The sequence below is a fragment of the Grus americana genome, chromosome 15 (assembly GCF_028858705.1).
Source record: "Grus americana isolate bGruAme1 chromosome 15, bGruAme1.mat, whole genome shotgun sequence".
In the NCBI taxonomy this organism is placed as follows: Eukaryota; Metazoa; Chordata; class Aves; order Gruiformes; family Gruidae; genus Grus; species Grus americana.
In genome coordinates, this window is record NC_072866.1 from 2659331 (window position 1) to 2673997 (window position 14667).

Below are 14667 nucleotides of genomic sequence, written 5' to 3' on the forward strand. Positions count from 1 at the left end.
CACCTGTCTGCATTTTCGCTTGGGTATAATATTCCTCACTTCCCCTACTAAACTGCAGCAAATGATTCCTGGTCCTATAAATCTACTCCTGGGATTTCAGTGGCGATATAGCTTCCTGGATGAGGGAAATAATTTTCACACATAAATATATACTGTGTGTGTAAATGAGACCAGGTGGAGAAAAAACACTGTGCAGGCACTAATGCAGCCAAACCCATTTCTGAAGACATCAGTTCTTTCTGCGTGCTCTGTAGACTACCACAGAGCTCAGGCTGTGCAAAACTGGTTTCACTGGCTGCCTCGGAGCACTAGGGCCCACAGCATTTTGTCTAAGTTGAACTGCAGATCCAAGATGCATTCTGCCTGTCTGCTAGGATGAGACCGTGGCGTGTCCCATTCTGCTCTGTGTCATAGTTTTTTTTTTCCACTGGAGGAAAACTGAGACGTGAAAGCAAAGCAGCATGCTGCACTCTGCAGTTCCTCCATCTGGATGATTATGGCACATACAGATCTGCAGTAGATTGGTGCTGCTCATGGTTGAAAGGCACTCGAGTACCCACAGCTTGTCACAGCCCAGAGCCAAACCCTCCACTAAAGGCATGAGGGACAGCCTGAGCCTTCAACTCAGTCAGGCTGGTGACAGCAGCTGTCTTGGGGAGCTGTCGTGGCCTGGATCATGTTAGGAGTCCTTACGTCACTCTGTCTCACAAAGAAGTTGTACGTGAGTTGTGATGTGCATTTTTTTCTTAAAGGAAAAGAACTGACTTCCAGTGATACTCCACATAGTGGCTTTGTCCCCCCATCCAAAGAGAAGAGCCTTCTGACCAGCAGCTGGAAAAGAGTAAGGACAACCCTTTTTTCCCCACTTTTTTGTATTTGTTTATCACTGTAAAAAAAGAAGCTATTACATTTGTGCAATTCATAGAAGTATGGAATATTTCCAATTCCTTTCCATAGAAACAAAGAGGTGCTTAAGGTTCACAGTCACTCAGGAATCATCGTGGGCACAGGTGAGATCAGCACATGTCGTGGTATTTCATTGATGCCTACAAGCAGGCCCATGGATTTTTCAGTACTTGTCCCACCTGATAAGAGAGATGATTTTAAATGACAGGTAACATAAGGCCAGTCTGTGCAGAGTTTATATAAAGAGAACCAGGTTAAAGAGTTATGTTATAGCACTAAGACTGTTCGGGGTACGAACTAGGGGTGCAGCTGCATGACGGTAGGCAGTACTCTGCTTTAACGCCCAGGCTATCCAAGAGAAAATTGGCTGCAGCCCAGGAGAGACAGAGCTGCCTGGTGCTTCTCACACACTTAGCTACTTTGGATGGTTCTGAATGGAGATGGAGCTGTTCCTCTTCTGTCACCTTCCTCTCCGTGCTGTGCCTTGCAGTGGAAGAGAGAATTCTTGCAAGGACTGGCTGACTCACACTAAATTCTCTCATCTGGCATAAAAGCCTGATAGATGAAGTGGAATGCTGTGAGGTCCATGGAAGATGAGCACTTTTTTGCTGCTAATGTGAGCTTTTAAAAGATTTAGTATAGAAAAGCCTCAATTGTGGGAACACATATCAAAGGATCTAGCTTGAAAATCAGTGTGCTCTCTGTGGTGACTAGGTGAAGACTACAGGCTAGTAAGTCACAGGTGATTTTTTTTTTATCGAGCCAGTGTTGTTTTGTAGATTACATCTTACCCCAGATGCACTAGTCATTTCCCCAATGGATGTATAATCAGTTGCCTTCAATTGAAGCGCGTATTAAAAAAACCCCTAATGCATCTTCTCACCAGGGTCATCCACTTTATCTGGTGAAACTTATTATCTTTGATTTCATAATGAATAATCATGTCATGAAAGCTAGAGGTTTTTGGTGCCAGATAAATTTTGATGCCTTGAGAAAGCACTTTCATATTGTGCTAGCAGAATTCAGAGATTTCTAAAAGGAGACAATTCTTTGAGGTGGGAATCAGTACTAAACTTGAGCATCCCAGCTACTTGTTACAGAAACTTTAGATATTCTTTGGGGGTGTTAAAAAAAAGCCTTAGCAGGAAAAAAAGTCTTGTTTTATAAGCTTCTGAGTCTATTAAACCAGAGGGACTGTTCTGATACTGTTGTTGAAACTCAATTGCTACCAGCAAAACCAGAATGATCATTTTTTCAGATTTAGTTTGATTCCATGATAGTTTTTCTAAGCAAATGAAGTGTTGCTGGAGAGTTGGATTGACAGCAGGAGAGAGATTTGTGCTTTCTGTGAGTACAGAGAGAGTGTAACCATGCAGAGCAAATACACCCATTGCATTGGTAACACATCCCCCTACCCACGCGCAAGACCCTTGTCACGTCTGTGGTGTCCAGCCTAGCTGGCCTCCTCAGTAGGAGAGTGTGTTCCGGTGTGTTCTCTGACAGGAGCATATACACACTCAGAGCTGTCTTCAGACCAGTCTGCTTGCTTTGCACAGAAAATGGTGCAGCCAGGAGGTTTCTAGCCTTATTTAATTTCCCCATTCCCGATTCATAATTTTAGCATCAGCAGGAAAGCTGTTCTGGGCTTGCTGCCTGGAACGTAGCATCAGGAGTCTGTGTTTGCTGGCTTCCTGAGGTACTGTCTTGCAGGTATCCTACCTGCCAAGAATAAGAAAGCAAGAAACATCAGATTAGTTTCCAGACTGAGCTTCCTGTCTTTCCCTGGGAGATCAGTCCACACCTCTGCCACGACACGCAGAGTCTTCTCTAGCCCACCTATGAAGGCCTGGAAGAAGTGTTCCGGTGTATGCTGCTGTTTTGGTGCTAAGTAGTGTTGGCTGCCGGCAAACACATGCTGGCGCGAGTAGAAAGGTTGGGTTTCCACAGTCCACTGCTAACGTAGAAACCTGCTAATAAAATAAAGAGCTGTGTTGTTCCAGGTGGAACTGCATCTCCTGCAGATGTTCACTGGAACAAAACTTGCAGTTCCTCAATTCTGCAGAAGGTTTGAAAAGCACAAGGTCAGTGATTAGTGTGTTAACTATAAACTGGTTTCCACTTACAGTCACACAGTCTCTCAGCCATGAGCTGAGGGTATTTCACACTTCTCTGAAGCCCTGGCCACCTCCAGAGCCGCAACACTTGTCTAGAGGGATCTGAGTCTTTAGAAGATTGCCTGGGGTGGGTTCGTGCTGGGAGCAGCTCCTGAGCAGAAACAGAGCGCTCATCATTGCTGTCTTTGGCAGCATACCCCAGGCCTGACCATACCATCACCAGTAACCAGTCACAGGTAGCTCAGTCAACAAGCCCTCACTGAAATTCCAGCAAGGGGTTCTAGAATGATAATAGAAATTATGTTTCTTTTTTATAATTGAGTGGAATTTTCAAAAGGGATTTCAGTGATAAGCACACAAGTTCCCTTGAACTAGACACCTGCATTGGTTTTATTCTATGTGAGCCCCTTGTTGCAGAGATGCTCTTCTCAGCTGTCATTGCCAGACAGTGAACCAGAGGAGAAAGACTCATTGCTCATCCCTGAGTCATCCCCTTCCCTCTAATTATAGTGAATTGAGTTCAAGTCCATCTAAGTGGAAATTACAGTTTCCTAAAGCTGCGGTGGAAGGCGGCAGATCAAGGGGCCAACTATAGGCAGTGGCTAGACCACATCAGGAAATGGTGTGGTGAAGGTCTGAGCGTGATAATGTGCTGTAGCACCAGGCAGAACAAGTACAGTAGAATACAACAGGACTGCCCTTGCTTCAAAATTGCCAGACTGGGAAAAACTGGAGTAAAACAAAGCCAGAAATATCTGTTAGACTTGTCTGCTTATTTGTCGTATGGAAACCTTAAGTTGGTAATGCTGATTAGCTTCAGAAGGCAAAGGTGGTGCATCCAGACAGGGGCTCACAGTACAGCAATGCCGATACACTGCGTTATTCCCTTCTTATTAACGTTTGGCAACTGTAATGTAACTTCTGTCTTTGTGTTCCTTCTGTGTTCCAGTCCTCTCTCAGGTTGCTGGCTGAAGATTTCAGTGCAATGGTCAACAACCCCCACTTAAGTGATGTCCAGTTCCAGGTGGACTCTGGGGAAGTCCTTTATGCCCACATGTTTGTGTTGTATGCACGGTGTCCACAGGCCGTTCAAGTTGTAAGTACTGCTGACATACTTTCCTCCTCTGCTTAGGAAAGCCCAGACTGCCCACAGCTGTGATCGGTAAGATGACAGAATCTGCGCAGAGCACTGCTGGGCCTAATGGCAAGCGCCTTTGGACTTGCAGTGGTTTTTCAGCTTACGAAACCAGAGCACTGACAAAGCGGTGTGAGCATGAGGAGGCAAGGATCCTTCCTTGCATTCTGCCCCTGAGCAATGGAGGAAGCTTCCTAAGTGCTTTTTGTCCTTGAATTTTTGTACTTGTGCAAGTGCAGACTGCCTTATCCGTCTTGGTGTGTCCTGCCTGTCACCCAGGCTGGGAAGCTTGAGTATGCAGTAGAAGGATTCTGGGATGTACTTTAAAATAACCTACACAGAGGTTTTGTCACTTTGGAGGTAGCTGCACTGAGCTGTGCTTTTTGCAAGGCTAGTGAAGTAGTTCTTACGTTCCCAGAAGCACTTTGGGGTTGAATAGTTCCTGGCCTGCTCCTATGCAGCCTCCTGTCAGGACAGTGAAAGGCAGCAAGCCTAAAATTTGAACTCTACTCTTTCACGGAGCTGCCAGCAGTCCATACAGCCAGCTCCCTAACAAAGGGAGCTTTCTTTAAAGCTGCCCTTTTGGAAACTTTAGTTTTATCCTCATGCATGTTGGCAGTAGTTTCCACCCAAGATGACTCAGGCCATTTCTAAAGGGTCCGTGAAAGTTTGGGGAGGGGAAGCAAGTTCACTGCTGCCACACAGCAGTCTTAATATGATTTTTTAAGGGATCTTCACAACCTTTAGCAAATGTGCGTGTGCCCACAAATCAAAGGACTTTAAAAACCATTGAGTTAGCCATGTTCTCTTATTATTTCCCTGCAACTCTCTCTGACTTCAGCATTCCCATCCACTGTTCTCACGGGCAGGAATCGTTTGTGCGGGAAGAGTTGTGGGATTGCTGTATTTTTGATTCCTGCAGAGGGTTGTTTTCCTGTCCCCACCTACAGAGCAGCAGTTCATGTTTATTTTCTGTATAGGCAAGGGAGTGCTCTTCTTTGCTGAAGATTTTGGGTAACAAGGAGACAGTAATTAATCAGAGATGCCTTTGGAGCTCATGTTTTCTGTTGCGTGGTGTCTCCTGACTTAGGCGAGAGTTTCAGATAGCACAATGCGTGATTTGGCTGCAAATGAAGTGAGACCTTACTGAACTGGAGATGCATTTTCGCCAAAACCTGAGATCAGGATGGACCTGCACAGATAATGGTCCAGTTCAGTGGAGTAGTATTTTGTATGGTGTCTCTCTTCCTGTGAGACACCAGGACAACTGGAGTTTTGGCAGTGCATCAAGGGTAGGTAAATTCAAAACAGATCAGAGGGAGCTTGCTTGTAGAAAGGTGTAGACAGCTCTGGAAGTTGTGCTCTGGGAAGTAATTTGATTGCGATACTAACTGCATAACTCTAAGACCATCTTTTATATGTGTGACTAAAACAAGTAGTTAAACTTTATCGAAGCTAACAGCTGTAGGGTCAGGAAGGAAGTGGCCTATTCCATGTGAAGCTCTGCATAACTGGTCATCTTAGCTTCCCTCTGAGGCATCAGGTCCTGGTGCCAGGGTAAGACTGGAATGAAAGAAGTAAGCTGATAGGAACAAGAATGTTGGTGTTGCCGTTCCTTTACTAGCAAACTGACTTTGTTTGCTTTCTTGCTACCCCAGGTTCACAGCCAAGGGTTTTTGGTGGAGGAGGATGGGAACGCGCAGACACGTCGTGTGCTGCTGAGTGACGTGACAGGAGAGGCAGTGTGTGCATTCCTGCGATACCTTTATGCTGCTGATGCTGATATCCCTGCTGGGGTGCTGCCCCAGGTGGGGGCTCTGGCTGCCAGGTTTGTACAGTGAGCATGTTTTCGATCCCCTCATGCTTTCAGCCACACAGACCCCAACCTGATATCTTCCGTTGCAGTTTTAGTGGCTTACAAATTCCATAGGCCTCTGCTTACATCTTAAATGAAACTTGCACATTAGAACATCCTACCCTCAACTTTTCCATGAGTCTCTCTTCAGGTTGTATCTGTGTGAGATTTTCTACATTCAGTTTATGCTTAGCAGACTTTTGTCAAGAGTTTTGTCTCAGGATGTTTATTCACAGCTGAAGTTGACGATGATGAGTGTATCTCCTGTATTTGATTCTCAAAGCATTGCAGTAGCGATGCACTTCATCTGAACAGCACTTGCAGACTGTATTGGATGCTTAGAACTCTAATGTGTTGTGTCAGCCACGCTCTTGGTCATGATCCTGGGTGCACGCTAAGTAAAGAGCTTGAAATAGAAGCAGTTGCTGAGATACAGGGGGAAAATGGTTGAGTCTTGCCAAAATGTATGTACAGGCGTGCCCTGTCACTCCAAAAAGCCACGAAGCTTGCGTATGACAGACATTATCCAGCCCCAGCCATCCATGGGGCTCTCACCATTGCAAATGGCAAAGGGGTTTTAGTGTAGTCATATAGCTGTTTAGTCTCAAACATAAAAAAAGGAAGAGTGAGCCTGATGCTTTCATGTGAGTGACACCTGAAAAAGGGAATTCCGAATTTTAGGAGTATATGAGATCTTGTGCATCTTAGGAAACTGGCATCCTCGTGCAAATTCTTTACAAGGCTCACAAGAGTGATCAGGCAGCCAAATGGTGAAGAAATATGGAGGAGGAAAATACTAACATTACCATTATATCCTTGCAGGTTTGGTGTGAGGGAACTGGTGGCAAAGTGTGAAAACAACACTGGAGAGAGTCAGGTGTCTTCTGGAGTGGATTCAGAAGATGATCTTATCTCTGTGACGGATGACAAAGACTGTGAGGACAGAGCTGAGAACTTCCAAGACCTCTTGAAGTCAATGTGGGTGGGTGAAGATGAGGAAGAAGAACCCATGCTGAGCCCTGAATGCCAGAAGGAAGATGACAATGGGGTGGGTGAACAGGAGCTGGAGGAAATCTATGAGTTTGCTGCAACTCAGAGAAGGATGGTTCAAGGTGAAACAGAGGTGAGCGAGGAAACAGACTGCAGCATCTGCAGTGATACTGAGGCAGCCCAAGGTACAAACCTGCAAACTACGGAGGAAGAGGTAAAGACATCTGGATCTGCTTCAATAAGCAACAACTTCAAAGATCTGAGGGATGACAATGATGTGGAAAGATCTAAATGTGACTTGTCTGCACAAGGAGACAAAATGCAGAATATAAATAGGTGCAAGAGTGTGAGCAATCCACAGACTACTTTTGTGCCTCACCACAGTGAACCTCAAAAATGGGACGTAGCATCCCATGGTGCCACCACTAACGAAGAAGAGACCGTTAGGAGATGTGAAGGTGTGAAGGATTCCGAGTCATCTCAGGTCTCACATGATGGGGCAGATCACTGTGAAAAAGAGTTTCCTAGCTTCCACGGTGATACTGATATAAATCAAAGTTATGAACGCTTGTTTTCTGCAACTCAGGGAGATTATTGTGAGCCTTCCCCAACGAAAGAAGTTACCAAAGAATCAGGAAAGGCTCCTAGTGAAAAACATGTTGATGTTAATGATTCATTTTCGTACAGCAAATCACAAAAAGACCTCTCTCCACGTAGGAATAGTTTTTATGGGAGTCCTCCTCCCAAACCTTATGTGCCCCTTTTTCCTGCTGTTGGCTCTTCACCTGCATCTCCAAAATCAGAGAGAAAGTTTGCCAGAGAACACGTGTCAACACCAGAGCAAAACAAAAAGGAAAAATCATTCCCAACTGACGAAATACCCTGTCAGAAAGCCAGTGAGCTGGATACTGCATCAAGAAATGAGAACACAGTTTCTCCAGCCAAGCTTCCTGACATTGATTTAAACAAGCGCACGTATGTCCCAGGGTTGTCATCACCAGTCATCAGAACTCAGGATGATGCAGCTCAGGGGAAGGAGGAGGGTGATGTTATTGTTTTATCTTCTGATGATGAAATGGAGTTACAAGAAGACAAGAAGTTGCCAGAGTCAGGCTCTGCTCTGAAAGAAAGGGAAATCCCTGGGCAACTGGAATGTACAAACGTAGAACAAGGTCCTGAGATACCAAAGCCTGAACCTAACTCATCTGAAACAGAGCAGAGATCTACCCAGGTCTCAGGTGGCATTACAGAGACAGTGTATATAAATAAGGATGTAAAGCTGTCCACCGAATTGCCTCTCAGCAGACAAATAGATGCTTGTATGGAGAGCAAACGGAGTCCAAACCCGAGTCCTGAAAAAAGGCTCAGTCCTGAAGTGTCTTCGGGTACAGACAGCTCCTGGCTAGTGCCAGACACACCGGTTCTGAGTAAAAGCAGAAGTTTCACAACACAGACTCAGGTCACAAGCATTAATTCTTTGAAGAGTCTAGGATCTAAACTCAGCACAAAGAAATTAGCAGCAGGGAAGAGTAACCATGAAATGGCTGGAAATTTAATAAAAGTTTGTGAAACAACGTTATCAAGCAAACATTTGCCTATGGAGAACTCAGTCAGTGAAAGGAGCCCTCCCAGCAGCCCAGCAGCAGGATCATTTTCCAAGAACTCCCCACCAGTTTCTCCAGTGGATCCAGTTCTCCTCTCCCCTGGGCACACCAACATAAAAAGCAAATGTGCCAACATCTCATTTTTGTCCAAACCTGTGCCTCTGTGCCATGAGCAGTCATTGGAAGATAAAACAAATATCAGTGTGGTTGAGGTAGAGGACAGCGAAAAGGAAGTAAGTCTGCATTCTGTGAGCAGTAGCGTCTTGCTTTGTGATGAGCCCCCAATCCCTGTTGATGACTGCTGGCATGTTGAATATCTGTCACCAGTCAGAGGTCACAGCCAGGATTCCAACCGGGTCAGCCATGCAAAGACCAGCACTACCAGCAGCCCCAAACCAGGCTCTTGGCATGACCAGTGGGAGAGCCCAGTCCACGCGCAGGAGATTAAGGGCAGTACCCCTCTTCCAGGAACTCCTGTCAGCAGAAGAACAACTTTGCTCTGTCTTGAAAAGAGTCCTATTGAGGCATGTTCGTCAGTGGGCAGTAGACCAAGTTACCTGAACTCCAAAATCTGGGATGATTGGAATGGAGAGGAGGAGGAAGATGAATTTCCAGAGATGCTTCCTCTGTCTCAGAGGTTGTCAGCTGCAGCAGGTGCCCGTCAGACACATCCTGTAAAGAGTCCTGGTGAGCTCTTGCATTGATACCGGATTCATTGAACGAGGTTAAATTGCTTTCATTTTAAGTGGTCATCTCACCTGTTGTTCACTTGATACTTTGAAAGGGTCTTTTGGCCTTCTGAAGTAGTTGTCAGGGCCAGGCACAAAGAAGGTACAGTCATTTTCTGATGTGGGAGAGAGCGTATCTAAATGTGAGATTCCTGGAGCATAGCCGCTTGTGTTTCATTCACACTGGTTCTTTCATAGTTGTGGTACTCCTTGCAGAAGCTACAGGTACATGGAGGGAAAAAAACTAACCAGAACAGAACAAAAAAAACAAAAAACCAGCCTTGCACTTGCATGAAGTGGATATTTTTCCCCGGTAGTAGTGGGTGCTCTGTACAGTCTTTTGCTTTTCACGCATTCATGAAACAATGCTTATATATATACATGAGGACCTCAGGTAAGCAACGCAGTGGCGCAGGCGCAGAGGGTTTCCTTGTGTTGAGGCTCACTGGGGGTGGGCGCCTGTCCCTGCCTGTGCGTGGCATCACTCATGCTTTCCTGCAAAACTCTGCTGATGCACTGCTATCTTGCACTGCCATTTGTTTGCTGGTTCTGGGCCCTTGCAACAGACCTCTGCGTGCCCGGCACGTATCCTTGCATGGTTCCTTCCATCTGAGACCAGTAATTGATCTTATAGTATCTAATTAAATATATTATTAATTATGCCACACTAAGTGATTCGTCTAACAGGAGTTTAGAACATGGCGTGTGAGACTGTGCTTCACAGTATCAGTAAACTGGTACCATTACATCAGTATGTAACTCAGGACCCCAGAAGCTTGACTTGCTCAGTTTCTTCTCCATCAAGTCTCTATTATGAAATTTCCTTCCTGGAAGAAGAACCATTTCACAGAATTCAGTAAACTTATTTTTTTAACTGCCTTGTAAACGTTGCCTGTTCTAACAAAGCCCTGAATGAGCTTCGTATTCAGATGTGACACATGGCTTAATTTAAGCTGTTTTCTGATTTAAAGTCAATAAAAACCAAGTATCCCAGTTCAGGAAAAAAAAAAAAAAGCATTGACTGTTTTGTCAAATATGAAACTGAGTAATAAGTAAAAGAGCTTGCAGAAAACTTATATAATATTAAGTATCTGCTGCTAAGAGGGGAAGATACCAGGTATTTTAAGTCCTTTCTGTACTAATTCTGATCATAGTAATTTCATTCTGCTGCAGAACCTTCCTGTCAGGAGAACGACAAGCCTCCCGGCACTCCGATGACACCAATGCCAGCTTACTCCATCATGGAGACCCCACAGCTGAAGAAGGAGTTGAGCAGGTTAGCATTCTCTGCACAAGCACATCTCTTTATGAGCAGAAACTTGCTGGCAGGTAGTGTGAAAGAAAACTCCTGGGCTGAAAGTAAAACCATGGTGAAGCTCCAGTCAGTGGTTTTTTGAGGTCATGTCACACTCTTCCAGCTGACCGCTGGACTTCATGGTCCGAGCCCCTTCCTGAGCTGTGACAGTGGAAGATGCAGCATTACCTTAACCTAAACTCCCACCTTTCTCTTTCAGATTTGGAGTTCGTGCTCTCCCAAAACGCCAGATGGTGTTGAAGCTGAAGGAGATATTCCAGTATACTCACCAGGACGTGGACTCTGACTTTGAGGATGAAATCCCATCTTCCCAGCCTCCCCTGCAGAAGTCCCCGGCCAAACGTTCTAGGCAGTCAAAGGCAAACCAGACTGCAGGTGGAAAGCGTGCCAACGCCTCGAGGGCTGTGGGCAAAAGGAAGCAGGTTGCTACGGCTTCTTCAGTGCTCCCTGTGGGGAGGGCTGATGATGACCTTGTTGGACCCCAAGAAACAGGCTGTGCAGCACCCAAAGAGGGAACTAAAGTGACACATCACCCAGAAGGAGCCAAAGAGCAGAAAAGGTCATCAGTACCTCCAGAGAGATGGTCTCTGGCAGCTGATGGTGAGGAACCGATGCTCTCAGCATCTCAGGAGTCTGCAGTTTCTTCAGTGGATGGAAGTGACATCTCTTTTGGTTCACAGAGGTAAGGGAACAAAATACTCAACAGTCAATGGTGCAGGACGTAGATGAGCTAGGAGCATGGCAATCAGAGAGGTGAGTGTCCAAATGGCCTACAGTGGCCCTGCCACCTCCTTGGGCTTCTCATTTGAAGGTCAACACCGTCCTACAAAAGAAATAGACTTTGGGGTTTTTTTAGTCTAATTCCCAGTAAGCTATTCTCAGAACACAAAAGTGCTTGTGGCTGCGTGAGGACAAGCCCCAAATACAGAAGCATGCCTGGTCTCTGGAAGTTTGAGTGACAAGGAGTGCTCACAGCATTGACTGAGAGCCTGCAGCCAGAGTAGGGAGAGGATGGCACAGCACGACTTGGCAGCAGTAGATGCTGTGGGTCAGGAACAAGGAATGCCAGACAGCTCCGGGGCTGGGTGAGCAGGACCAGAGCTGTGGGGGCTAGGATGGGGAAGTCTGCAAAACACGTGTCATGATCTGCTTCCCTCATTTTATGGGTGCTGGAGTTGGAGAGTCTGGGATCCTACAGAGAGTAGTCACGAGGGTTGGCATCAGGGACTTGGGGAGTTCTGGTCCTGTCCTTGAAGGCCTGTTCTTTCCTTGATCTCTGGTCGACTTGATCTTGCTTTTAGTTCTTTTGTGAATGGATTTGAAGCCTGTGATTTTGCATCCGAGGAAGAGGAAGAGGAGCTTCCAGCATCTCAGGCAGCAGCTCGGGAAGAAGATAAGCTGGAGGCAGTAAGGTGCTACATCCGTTCAAACACAGCCCTGTACAACAAGATTCTCTTTTATGAGCCAATTGAGCTGGCAGCATTGCATGCAGAGCTGAAACACAATGGCATTAAAATTTCCAAGGCAAAGCTGCTGGACTTTTTAGACGCTCATTGTATAACATTTACCACGGCTGGAGCCCGGAAAGAGAAGGAACAGAAAAGAAAGGGGAACAAAAAACAGAGGAGACGATACTGAATGGAGCCAACTCCTCCATGCTGAAAATTTTGTACATAAAGGCCTTCCTGATAAGCTGGAATCCCTATTCCAGGCTGGTGCTGGCAGTGGTGCTGCGCTTGGTGGGTGCACTGCTCCTCCTTGTGGCCTGCTCTCTAGATGACATGCTGGAGAATGGCTCTCATGAATTGCACAAACTCTTCCAGTCGCTGTTCTGCCTTCAGCACGCAGGTCGTCTGAAGCCTCTTTTCCCCCCCCCCTGATTTTCCTCCTGTGCCTTTTCTTCTCTTTCCATTTTTCTAATAGGTTTTAGGTCCCCAACATTTATTCATATTGGTGCTTCTAAAGGCAGGTGCTTCCCCCAGTGACACTTGCCAAGACCTTTTCCCTGGCCTTGGGCTGTGAAATGCTTCACCTTTCAAGTTCCAGCATTCAGTGGAATAACCTGCCTGCAACCTCCTTCTTTTCCCCTGTGTAAAGCACTGAATGTTTAGACCCCAGTGACTTCTGTCTTCATTGCTCCAGCATACGACTTGCCCTGCTGATTCTTAAGGCAGGGAGCATTGTGGAAATACGATTCCTTTCTTCTGTCCCTGACTCAATTTGCAGTCTCTGGTAAAACTCTTAAATCTGTTTTTCTTAAATGGCTGCAAAACAGTGGAGGTGTTTTTCTGTCTCTGTGATGGCTCCCAAAAGTGCCCTCTGACACCAGATGTCATGCGAAAGCCCTTTAGATTTGAACATTCAGTTGCATATGTTCACTTGCATGCTGGCTCTCTGTTAAAGATACCATCTGCTCCATTTTCTGAGCGCCGTTTTACCTTGTCAGTGTAGCTTGAGTATGTCCTCGACAGAGCTGTTTTGACGATAACAGTATTATAGTGACCACTGGATCTCTTCAGCACTTCTTATAACCTGATCTAAAGCCATGTCTCTGATCGGTCTCGTTTCCAAACAGGACTGATCTTAGCTTGCAAATTGTCTGGGACTCTTGGGGAAGTCTTGGACCCTAAATTGTCATCTTTTATGTATTTACTGTCACAACATCTTCTGACTTTTGTCTGTTGTGGCAGTTCTGAGTCTGCAAAGAGTCTCACTCAACAGAACGGACACAACACTTCAAAAAAAAGAAGCTGGATTTATAAGCTTATTTATGTATTTGGAACATAGAAATATTTTTTCTATTTTTGATACAGTATATCCTCATTTTTATTTGATTTATATTATTTACAATAAACCATTTGTAAGGTACTAATGATAAACCACAAGTAATGTCTTATGACAGACTTGGGGGGGGGGGTTCTAAGCAGCAACATTGGGTCTAGTCAAGAACAGTGGAGTCTGCAGTCAGCTCCTGTACGAGCTGAAACCCCACAGCAGAGAACTGGAGGAAGAGAAGTCGACACGGGCACCTGGCAGCACGGAGAGGTGGAATGGGAGAGCTCACCAGGCAGTGGCTGATGAATTGGAGAGAAGGGAGAGGAGCTGCCTGGTTCATCTGGGCTGTGCAGCCCAAAGGTAAAGGGAGACCCGGGTGGAAGGTTTTGGGGTCTGCCGGGAGGGTGGGCTGTGGGTGGGCTGTGGGGAAGGGTCCGGGCTGGCCTGGGAGGGGAGAGCTGCTGGTGAAAGGAACCTCCTCTTCTCTGTCAGGTGTCGCAGTGGCACGTGTGAGGGTGGGGGGACCTCCAAGCAAAGCCACCTGCCCTGTCTGGTGCATTGTCAGGGATTTGGGATGGGTTTCTTGGCAGTCACTTTTCCTCCCCCGCCCTGCTGGGAGATGGCTTTGTTATGTGAAAAGGACAAGGCTTGCCTTAAGTGGCGTTCCAGGAAATGTTGTTTCCCCCTGTACTGTGTATTTCTCTCTCAAGTACACACTTCATACACAGAAAAAGCTTCCGTCCTACTTACCGGTCTTAATAGGGGAAAACAAACAAGGTCCCTTCCCAGCTTTTGTCCTCTGTTTTTAGAGAAGACTTACACTTATGATCAAAGATTTTGTAATCAATTTTTTATTATATCATAACCTTCAATGAATGCAGTGTCACAGTCCAGTGGATATAAATTACAGTCATTCAAATAGCATTGTGTCATAAAAAACTCTTTAGCATGCTATGAAAAAAATCTGAATTTTAGTCACTGAAATGTCTCCATCCTCCTGTCTTTGTCATCCTTAAACCTCATAACTGGGCAGTCTTTGCCTAATGCAGAAAGATGATTTTAAATATCACATCTGTGCTGTCAGGGTTTGGAGGTGACCGCTTTGCAGAGGCTTGCCTCCATGCTTCCTTGTTGCTGAAGTTGACAAAATGTCTCTTGTAATTCTAAAACTTTTCTTAGATGATGAGAAAAGGATTTAAAATCTTTCACAGCCTTCAAGGACATTTCTGACATACAGTGCAAATT

The 14667-nt window shown here is 45.7% G+C and overlaps 1 protein-coding gene across 8 annotated transcripts in view; it reads left to right on the plus strand.

The window, feature by feature from the left end:
* The window catches only part of SLX4 (SLX4 structure-specific endonuclease subunit), a 34233-nt gene extending 20503 nt beyond the window's left edge, over positions 1 to 13730 (plus strand). For all 8 annotated transcript variants that reach the window (XM_054843252.1, XM_054843253.1, XM_054843250.1 and 5 more), the window contains 7 exons: positions 753 to 841; positions 3970 to 4116; positions 5814 to 5983; positions 6833 to 9291; positions 10506 to 10608; positions 10847 to 11329; positions 11949 to 13730. In XM_054843252.1, the coding sequence (XP_054699227.1) occupies positions 753 to 841; positions 3970 to 4116; positions 5814 to 5983; positions 6833 to 9291; positions 10506 to 10608; positions 10847 to 11329; positions 11949 to 12285 (3788 nt within the window). In that variant the 3' untranslated portion in view covers positions 12286 to 13730. The remainder of the gene's footprint in view (positions 1 to 752; positions 842 to 3969; positions 4117 to 5813; positions 5984 to 6832; positions 9292 to 10505; positions 10609 to 10846; positions 11330 to 11948) is intronic.
* Positions 13731 to 14667: the final 937 nt, after the last annotated feature.